The sequence below is a fragment of the Phodopus roborovskii genome, unplaced genomic scaffold, assembly GCF_943737965.1.
Source record: "Phodopus roborovskii unplaced genomic scaffold, PHOROB, whole genome shotgun sequence".
NCBI classification, from domain to species: domain Eukaryota; kingdom Metazoa; phylum Chordata; class Mammalia; order Rodentia; family Cricetidae; genus Phodopus; species Phodopus roborovskii.
Window position 1 is genome coordinate 22,878,955 of NW_026126459.1, and position 10,966 is coordinate 22,889,920.

The 10,966-nt window shown below is 42.3% G+C and overlaps 1 protein-coding gene across 1 annotated transcript in view; it reads right to left on the minus strand.

Moving 5' to 3' along the window:
- Racgap1 (Rac GTPase activating protein 1) overlaps positions 1–10,723 on the minus strand; it is a 29,159-nt gene extending 18,436 nt beyond the window's left edge. Inside the window, exons 1-3 of the mRNA XM_051189883.1 lie at positions 10,561–10,723; positions 2,529–2,616; positions 464–669 (exon numbers count right to left, since the gene is read on the minus strand). Of these exons, the coding sequence (XP_051045840.1) occupies positions 464–669; positions 2,529–2,613 (291 nt within the window). The 5' untranslated portion in view covers positions 2,614–2,616; positions 10,561–10,723. The remainder of the gene's footprint in view (positions 1–463; positions 670–2,528; positions 2,617–10,560) is intronic.
- Positions 10,724–10,966: the final 243 nt, after the last annotated feature.

A 10,966-nucleotide genomic window follows, 5' to 3' on the forward strand; every position in this document is an offset into this window, starting at 1 on the left:
ATCATTCCTGAGTTTCAGGCCATCAGGGATTATACAGTAGAACCCTGTCTCAAAAGATACCCACCCCTATGGAATAGCAAATTGTGATAGATAAGAATTCTAGTTTTATTATCATTCTCCTCATTTTAATTCCTAAAAAGAACTTTTTGGAGTGCTGGAACCCAGGACATTGTGTATGCCAGGCAAGCATTTACCAACTGCACAGTACATCCCTGGCCATTTTGTTTTCACTCTCATTTGAAATCTGTCTAGTAAAAAACACTTTCAAGTCTGAAGGAGAAGATAAATATTCATTTCAAACTAAAAAAACAGAGGTCACAGGCTTCAGTTTCATCTCCAATCACAGGTAAGACGTCAAATGATTTTCAGTTGTTTATGTAGAGGGAAAACTGGGTATATTTGGTAAATTATCCAATTATGTCTCCCTAGTCCATCACAGTCTAACATGAAAAGCAATACACACCAGTTTTGCACATTCAGCTTCAGCTCGCTGTCTCCGTTTGATCTCTACATCTACTTGATTACGTGCATGCTTCAGCTTAACGTCCAGAGCACTACGCCCGGTCTCTGCTTTCAACAACAGATCTTTAAATTTCTCCAGTTCCTGGTTAGTTCTTTGACACTTCTTCCGGAAATCCTCGAAGTCCCTCACAACCTGGATGAATTCAACTGAGGACAGGTAAAAACTTCAACAATTCAAGCAGCAAAAATACAATTGTTCAAATAAACAGGTCTATAGTTAGCTTCATCCTAAATATAAAGTCTTGCTGGACTATGGTCAAATTGAGCTGAAAATGATCAGGAACAAACCCTGTTTGGTCAATCTGGATGAGAGTTTAGTGAGAAGCAACTCCTGATTCAATAGGCGACATACTTTGGCTTAACCAGGGCTTCTGCTATGGAGTATGTAGTTTATTAGTCACCTGTCTCCAGATGTCACCAACGTTGAAAGCTCCTGAACAGAAGGCAATCAAAACAGGGATACCTTTGGGGCAGCTGTCACAAACCAGGACAGTCACATAAAACAAAAACCAGCCTCCTTTACAGTTACATTGCTGAGGTAGAGTTAAACAGCAAATTCAGGTACAATAGCTAGAATGCTCTAGTAGATGTAGATTAATATTACAGATATCTAAGGTCTGTAATTCCATTCAGTGATAATTATACATACAAATATTGATCAGAAAGTAAAGAACCAGTTGCTTTTGCTGTTTAATAATGCCCTGAAGGGAAGTAAATACTCCAGTATAAAAGCAGAAATGGTCACACTAGCTCTTGGAAAGTCCCTGGAAGCAGAATGGGGGACTCTGTTCAAATGTCTGCAAAGATGACAGAATCACCAAGCAGCATGAAGCACCTCAAACCAAATCACCCTGGTAGCATTCATTTCCATCGCCTGCTTCTGGTGAAGACTGCTCTACAATGAGCACAATTCCTGAGCTAACCTCAAACTATCTTCAAGCATCAGCCTCCATCAACAGTGTATAGGAAGATTCCAGGGTGTACCTTTGCTAGTCAAACCCTGTTTACCAATGAAACTAAACCACACTCATGTAAACCCAGCAGATTTTTAGGTAGTGAGGGCATTTTTCCTATACAAATTTAAACCATGTACAGAAATATACAACATATAAGCAATTTTAATCTCAACTAAACTTCCAACTTGGCATATCAATATATTCAAAAGAAACCTAGTCAGCTAGGTGTGGTAGCACACATCTTTAGTCCTAGCACTTGGGAACTAAAGGTAGAGGCAGGCAGATCTCTGTAAGTTCAAGGCCTGCCTGGTCTACATGGTAAGTTCCAAGACCACCAGAACTTGGGGAGTTGTGGCAGGAAGAACAGAGCTTTAGGCAAGCCTGAGCAACTTAGTGAGCTGGAGGCCAGCTTATCCCGGAGCATGAACAACAGTGTTGCATGAAATAGCTCTGTGTTTGTAGTCAGGAATCTGAGACAAGAGAATTGCTGTGACTTCAACTATCTGGGCTACAATATGAGACCCATCCTCTTAAATAAGAAAAACAAAAAAGCACATGCATGGAAATCCAGATTTTTCCCAGTTCATGGAATAAATAAGAAATTGATCATCAACACCCACCACTCTATGGAAAGAGACCCTTGGTAAGCAAGCAAGCTAGTTGGGTAAAGTTCACTTAAAAACACGATGAACGGCTCACTGGTAGGGAAGGCCTGAGCGAGTCTCCAGCACCGTGTCAGACAGGTCACACCAGTAACTGCCACTCCAGAGGCTTGTCTGGTCTCCGTGGGCACCCACATACACAGGATTTTTTTTTTTTTTTTAAGAGTAATAGAGAATAAATTTTAATGGTCCTTTGGAATGAGTGCTCAGTACACTTGGGCCAGCAGTACCCATCATTGTCTTTTTAGGGAGCCTGAAAGAACACCCACTTTCAGATCCAACACATTTCAGCATTATAATAAAAACGGAAAGCTGACATCTGATGGTTTCTTTTTATTTCATCCATCCCCACCCCCCATTCTCTGCAGACCAGCTCAGAATGACTTACTGCTCTCATTTCCTTCATTGATAATCTCCAGCCGGCGCACAAGCTGCTCAAACAGAGTCCACAGATTCACCACTGTAGTATCCATCTTCTGTCAAGAAATCAAATATGCATTAGGGAAGCTGCCTTCTCTCCCTTACAAAAGAGTCAGTAACAATCTAATAAATCCATCAGTGACCAACATCTGGACTCTCCTATTTTCAGCCACTATTTCAAGAATCTTGTGTTTATTTTGTTTTTCAAAACAGGATTTCTCTGCATAGCACTGGCTGTCCTGGAACTCACTCTGTAAACCAGGCTAGCCTTTGAACTCACAGAGATCTGCCTGCCTCTGCCTCCCAAGTGCTGGGATTAAAGGTGTGTGCTACTACAAGGCTCCCATTTCAAGAATCTTTTGTTTGTTTGTTTGGTTGGTTTAGGTTTTTCAAGACAGGGTTTCTCTGTGGCTTTGAAGGCTGTCCAGGAACTAGCTCTTGTAGGACAGGCTGACCTCCAACTCACAGAGATCCGCCTGCCTCTGCCTCCTGAGTGCTGGGACTAAAGGTGTGCACTACCACCGCCCGGCCCATTTCAAAAATCTTAAGCCAACGATTCTGTGACCATAACTTTATGTTTTAAAAAGTTAGTGTTTTTGTCTTATTTTTTGCTTCTCTCTCTCTCTCTCTCTCTCTCTCTCTCTCTCTCTCTCTCTCTCTCTGTTCCAACAGATTCACCTGTGATGGATTAAAGGCATGCACCACCACTAGCTGCTTGTTTTGGGTTTTTTTTTTTTTGGTTTTGGTTCTTTTTTTTTTTTTTTTTTTGAGATGAGGGCTTAATAGTAGGTCAAGCTGGCCTTGAACTCACAATCTTCCTGCCTCAGCATTCCAAATGCTGGGATTACAAGCATGTGCCAAGACCAAAGATGCAATATCTAATACTCACTTACGAACTAGAAAACCACTGGAAACCACTGACGACATACACCTTCTCTGTTTACTTCTATGCCAATCCCCACTCCTTTCAATGATGCCAGTGCTAACTGCCTTCAGTAGGAATGAGGATGTCAGTGGACTATAAATTACGCACTACCAACCACAAACAAAATGAGGCTCCTCAAATTTAACTAAACATTTTTTTTTAGCTACCTTAATCTTTCAGACTTTGAAAACCTATAACATAACTTGAAATGTTTATTTTTGATCTCACTTTTAGCTAACATCCTGTCACAACTATCTCTTAAAAGGCAGGACATAGTCAGCACATTTCCCACCAATGGCACAGGTGACATCACACAGTGATTAAGTGGGAAACTGCCAGCTCAGCAGCATAAGAATTATTTCTGTAGTGTGGGGTTCTCTGCTGGAATGCGTGCAGGGACTGTGTCTAATAAATTTATACTAAGTACAGGCAGAGATTATGTTATACCACTCTGGCATCAGAGAGACAATGTACCACCTTCACAGTGACAAGGGCAAAGGAAAAACCATTTCTTAGTGTGCTCTGTACAGGGAATTTCAGGCTTTGTATTACCTCCTAAAGACCTGCTAATATCACATTAAAAACACAGGCCAGCTTCCAGGCTGCTCTGTTCAACAAGGAATGGATTACAAAAATAAGTTCTTCATTTAGTCATCAAGAAAGACATTTACTAAACATGACAAAAATTATTAAAGGAAGAAAATAGTTAAATGTCACTTGAAAATAAAATATTCTTAAAAACAGTTTAGAGGATTTTCATGTTCCTCTCACCCCTGATCCTCTGTCCAGATAGCCACTCTATGTATCTAAATAAAAACTTCAGAACTCTATTTTGAGTTGTTAATGATTTTCCAAATACTTGTAAGGTTGTACCATAAACTATGACAGTAAGAAATGGAAAAAGAAAAGAAGAAACAAAACCTACAAAAAAAAAAAAAAGGGAATAAAAAGGAATGTATGAGCATAATGAGCATAAAAATATTTTCTAAGCCAGGTGGGGAAGCACACACCTTTAGTCCCAGCACTGGGAGGCAGAGGCAGGCGGATCTCTGTGAGTTCCAGGCCAGCCTGGTCTATAAAACTAAATAGGGAAACCCTGTCTCAAAAAACTAAAAAATAATTCTATTAAACAGTACAGATATATTCATTTGTAGTCACAAAACTGCTATAATAGCAATAAAATACAAATTCTACCAATTCCAACCTTAACAGGGCTGGAAACCATGCTCTTGAAATGACAGTATATCTGGATCCAGGCAACTAACCATGGCAAGCTGCTAAGCAACCAGAGTAACTGACTTATTACTAACATCTTCCTCCAAAGTAGAACAAAGTAGCGTGGCAATATGGCCAGCAGGAAAAGCCTGTGGACATCACGGAGAGATCTACACACGGGTGCTACAGAACAGAAGCAGGGAAGAACATGTAGGATCGATTCAAAGGATGAAGTCCTCTGGCTCCCAGTAAAAATGGAGGCCACTAGTCAGCAGCTATGTCACAGACATTGATCTCTCTCCTATCTCAGCATTGTATACCCTGCGGTTCCGAACATGAAACAAGAAAGAGGGTTTCTTGTTTTTGAGACCTAGCCAGAAACCCAGAGATCTGCCTGCCTATGGAATTAAAGATGTGCACCACCACACCAAGCAAAAATTGTATTTCCAAGCAGGCATGAGGTTTGTGCTGCAAGTTCAGCACTAGAGATAAAGGCAGGATAGCCACAAGCTCCAGGCATCATCAAGGAAACAAAGAAGATTCTTACCAAGAATTCTCAGGACACTTTCACCTTGGACTTTCTAAACCCCAATAAAAAACTGTCTGGGGATTAAAGAGGCAGCTCCACCCGTAAAACACTTGCTGTATAAGCTGAGGACCTGGGTCTAGTCCCCAGCACCCATATAAAAGCTGTGTACAGGCCACCAAGGTGGCTCAGAGGACAAGGACCCTTCTGCACAAGCTTAACAACCCCAGTTCAATCCTGCAGACAAATGTGATGATGTTAAAAACAAGCATGCCATGGCACACAAGAAATTCTCCCACGCATGCGGGTGCGCCCACACACCCACGCCCATACCCACACACACGGGGGTGGGGGGGATGAGACTATAAAGAGAAACAAATTCTGAGCTGAGCAGGTGATGTGCATTTAGAATCTTAGCAAAGAGAAAGCTACAGGACCCTCAAAGCTCACCCCACCCCAGGTCTCACTGAGAACCTGTACAAAAAACAAAACACTGAGCCAGGTATGATGATGCACAGTTTTCATTCATTCTATCACTTAGTCCCAGAACTAGGGAGGTAGAAGCAGAGGCAGAAGCAGTCAGATCTAAGAGTTAAGGCCAGCCTGGGATACATGTAAGACCCTATCTCAAACAAACAAAGCAAAACACCCAAGGTGGACAGCTCCTGAGGAACACCACTAGAGGTTGATTTGGTCCCTTTGTGAAAACATCCACAAAATGTCTACTCCTCATAAATTAACCATGTTTAAGGTACTTTGTGACAGCAGCAGGAATAAAAAGAATCCTTATTTTTTTCTCAAGCCTCTTTAGTTCATGATTACTCTGGTTTCTGTGTATACTCCAAGGAGTAAAAAGTAAGGGTTAGAAGCTAGTTGACTGTGGTTTTTAGTATTCTGTTTTGAGGAAAGGGCTATTTGAGTCTGCCCAGGCTGGCTTTGAACCCACTGCAATCCTACTTCAGCCTCCCAAGTGGTGATATTATAAAACTTGAGCTACTCTGCCTAGAGGTCTTCCTAATCCTTCACATTCTCTGAATTTACCAAACCCCTCTACTCCAGCTAGACAGCTCTAACTCACAACTCCAATAATCCCCCCAAAGTAGTCTAGACTGTCTCCACATGAGGCTCCACTAAATTCAGGAGCATAGACTATTTTTTAAATATGCCTTTGCTGTGAATTGAGTACTAAACTTGACATTTCACATTTTCTTCTTCATATGAATCTAATTAACTAAGCTGCCATTTTATAGACAACTTAGACCCACAACCTGAAATGACTAAATGCTGAGTGTGCACTGAAATGCACGTGTTGAGTCCAGTGTCTATTCTTTTCCCACCCTAACACACTGAAATGCTATGAAAGTATCTACCATATATGCTGCAGATTTCCTCAGACACCTGCAAATCACAGCAGTCACACAAAGCAGAGCCATGTGTGTGTGTGTGTAAACACAGACGTCAGCTAGAATCCAGTCCAAAAATGACAACAAGCTTCTGAATGGGTCAAACAAGATATTCTCGATGAGACTGTCACTTCTGAATAAATTCTTTTTTTTTTTTTTTTTTTTTTTTTTTTTTTTTTTTCCCCTCTCTAATGCAGGTTTGCTTTGAGAGTTAAAACTGGTTCTAGCAAAATATACTCCTCATTATATGCTGGGGGATCTTATATTCTAACATTATACAGAAGTGACTCTCAGGAATTATTTATAAATGACAAAAATATCTCTCTGCATCACTACTAACTCTCAATACCTCAGCCAAATTGTAAGCTAAAGCTTACTCATCCTCCTCAGTGTCAACTGAGAATGGTTTTAATTTTCCTTCTGGGCCACATTTCCGTCCTCCTGTCTATTTCCTCCCCCTTTATTATTTAGCTTCATGGCTAGGAGACACACAAACGTGAAAGGAAACAGCAACAGTCCTGTTGTGGAGCATGGTACTCAGCTGTAAAGCAGCTGTCACTTCCCAAGGCAGAGGCAAAGGCTCCTGTGTGGAGCAAGGAAATCAGTTTACAGAGCACTTTCAACAAAAAGGAGCCCGGAATCCCAGCTGTTATTGATGGGGAGCCCCAGAGGTGGAGAGTCACTGTGTTACAGTCCCTATCTGTGAGTATCCCTAAGGGAGCAATTTGGCAATACAAGGAGAAAAGAGTCTCAGCTTGCTGTTATTGCTTTGAGGCCCCAATTTAATTTCAATCACCCAGCAAAGAGACAGACAGTTTTTAAGAAAAACAGACTATTACAGGTCTTACTACAGGGTATCCTGGGGAAAGCATTTATACCTGTTCTACAAAGAACATTATTAAGAAAACTATAGATCAGTGTTATATCATATAAGACAAAGCAATAGCAGATTGCTTGGGGTTTTTGTTTGTGCTTTTTGTTTTTTTTTTTTTTTTCAACAAAGTGTTTTAATGAAAAACATTATACACATTGCTGTTCTGGAGATTCCTAAGAAATTAACAATGTAGGTTTCCTACTGCCAAGGAAAAGCACTCCCAAAAATAAGTTCAACATTAGATGCTCTCATTCAACAGCACTCCAGAACAATTCATTTCCCTAAATGTCCAGCTTCTGCTCTGTATCAGAGGTTCCATCCAACTGGCAGAAGAAATACTACTGTGAGACCAGCTGTTCCTCTGAGTGAATCAATTGTAGAAAGAGTAAACAGAATGTCCTAGGCTCACATGAGTGGAGAATAAAATGAGGGAAGGGAAAACTGAATTGTGATGTTTTAAGTTCAGCGAACTGGCATCCTGTTTCCTGCTCTAGGTCTTCCGGGTCTTCAAGCCTAGAGTAAATCTCACCAATCTCCAAAGCCTTTCCCTAGTGATCTCAATCAACGTCGTTATCTAACACTCAGGCAGACATAAAACCACTGCCTCACCGATAATATATGTTGGGGGGGTGGTTGACACCTTTTAAACAGTGAAAGAAAAATCTCAGCACCCAAACTACACCTTTTGTCTCTCATACAATATCAGAACTAACTGCAAGGATCAGATCACACAATTTTGTTTTCATTATTAGCACTTTGTTTCAATTAAGCACTAAAGAGTTGATGGGCTACTATGTTTTGTCATTCCCTTTGGATTTAGATAATTGATAGCTTTTCAGTTACCCTCTGTTTGCAATCTCTAGCATGGTGTGCCCTGTCCATCATACCCCACCTCCACCCCAACCCTCCCCCACCACACACATACTCAGGAATCTTCACTTCTCAGTGATGTCTCTGCCAACCACCCTATTTAAAATTGCAACTTTTCAGAAATGCCAGCTTTATTTTGCTCCAAAGCAGTTGTCTCCATCTAATATATTTACTTAGTTTACTGTCTGGAAAGCAAAGACTTTTGTCTGTTTTGTTTGTTGAGGAACCACTGATGTCTGGAAAACAGCCTGATACTTAGAAGATAATTTGACACTCATTGAATGAGTGACCCTCCTTCCCCTTGACCAGTATTCTCCTTCATTTCTTTGAAACAGGTTTTTAATTAATGTATCATGGTATAAAAGCCTTAAACCGGGGCTGGAGAGAAGGCCCAGGGGTTAAGAGCACTGGATGGTCTTCCAGTGGACCTGGGTTCAATTCCCAGCACCCACATGGAAGCTCACAGCTGTCTGTAACCCCAGTTCCAGGGGATCATGCATCCTCACACAAATATATATGCAGGAAAAACACCAATGCACATAGATAAATATTTTTTAAAAGGCCTTAAATAGATCTTGATAAATATTGCTAATATTTTCTTTAAAAAAAAAAAAAAAGAGTAATAGAACATGATGGCACATGCCTCTATAAGCCCAGCTACTTTGGTGGCTGAAGCAGGAGAATCCTTCTTGGAAGCCAGCTGGGACAACATAGACTGTCAACAGAAATTTCCCAGATTGGGGGAAAGCCAATGTTAACAATTTTATTAGGCTGAATAGAACCCTGTATTTGTGGAGCATTAGACAGAGCATCTCAAGCCTGGAGCCCAATTATCTAAGGTGATCTTTAGCTCCACTGACTCACCAACCACCTCCTTGTGACGTCAGATGAAATTTGGGTATGAATGAAAACACCCACAACCTTTGAAACTAGTGTGGTGGCACATGCCTTTACTCCTGGCAAACAAGGGGCCCAGGAAGCAGATCTCTAAGTTTGAGGCCAGTGTGGTCTCCAGAGTGAGTTCCAGGACAGCCAGAGCTACACAGAAAAACCATCTTAAAGAAAAAAAAAAAAAAGGAATACCACCTTTCACCAACCCAAAAGCCAAGATCATCACTAAGCCTAATTAGAATCTAGTACAGCAGATTCCCCTGCTTTACTGCAACCCACTGGCTTGATATGGACACCAGCTTTATCATCAACACATTTTTGTTCAATGTAAGTAGAAAACAATCTCATTTGGACTTATGTGTACAGTTGTACTGGCTGACTGATATCATGCCTGTCTAGCATGTGTGAGCCCCTGGCTTCTGTTCTTAGCACAGCAAATCCTGGGAATGGTGGACCACACTTGTAATTTCCAAAGTTATCCTGTAATGCCAGTTATCCCAGTACTCCAGAGGGAGGAGGATCAGAAATGCAAAGTTATCCTTGGCTACGAAAGACCAGCCAAGACACCATCACACATACTCACACAGGGTACAGTTTACTTAGTAGTGACAGACTTTCAAAGTTAGTGTGACTTCAATGACCCTCCTACACACTACTGGAGGAAGTACTGCCTGCAGTCAGCCTCTCCTTCTGGAGCCAAATATAAGTGATCCTGGCCCGAGAACATGAATCCAAGTTACCCAAATACCACGTTCTGATATAACCAGCCTCATCAAGTTTTTATAGATAAGAACACAAAACAAGGAACGCTTAAAATACTTTGGTGGGCTCATCAAGCAGGTTTCTGATGCTACCATGTAAACAGTCTTAGCTTTCAATACATGTTACTACACACCAAAGAGTTTCACACATTAGTCACAAGATGGTAGGTCAGCAACAACGTTGGGCAATTAATTACTATTAAAGTGGGGGGAGCTAACGATAACCCGAGACAGTCAAGGTTCCGAATTTGCAACGTTCCAATTCTCCACAATTCGGGTTGCTCTAGTTAACTTCGAGGGAGACAGCCCCTCGAACACCAGGGCTTTTTTCCCTCGGATAACCCTGTTCCTCCGAAAAGGTAGAGGGGCGCTCCACCCAGCCACTAGCAGACACTGAAGCGAAGACCACCTCGGGGGAACCACACCCCCACCCCTCCGGCCACGCCTCAAAAGGACGCCCCTGACTTGGCCCAAAACGCCACGCCAAGAGCAGGCCCTGTCCCCGCCGTCCGCTCGCGGCCTCGGACCGGCTTACCGAGGCTCCCGGTCCCGCGCTCACGCAATCCGGACAGAACGAGGCGCTCACTCTCCTGCCGCCGCGCCCCAGAAGGGCTGCTGTCGGCTCGCGGCGCGCCTCACTAACGGCAGTGTAGAACCGCGCCGCCAGATCCGGTTCAAAATCGCGCACCAGCCAATCACAGAGAGCCTCAGCCTCACCACTACGCATGCGTCAGGGCTAGGGGGACGGACGCAAAAAAAAAAAAAAAAATGGAGGTGACCATGCGCGTTACATTTGGGAGACGCTGAAAGAGGCCATTTTGAATAAGGGCACAGTTCGGGTGGCAGCATCGTGGAGTGTTTTGCGGGGGTAGGGGGTGTTTTGTGGTAGGTGTGGGTTCCCCGTCCTCTGCTCCGGCTCCCTATCCTGCAATTATTCTAAT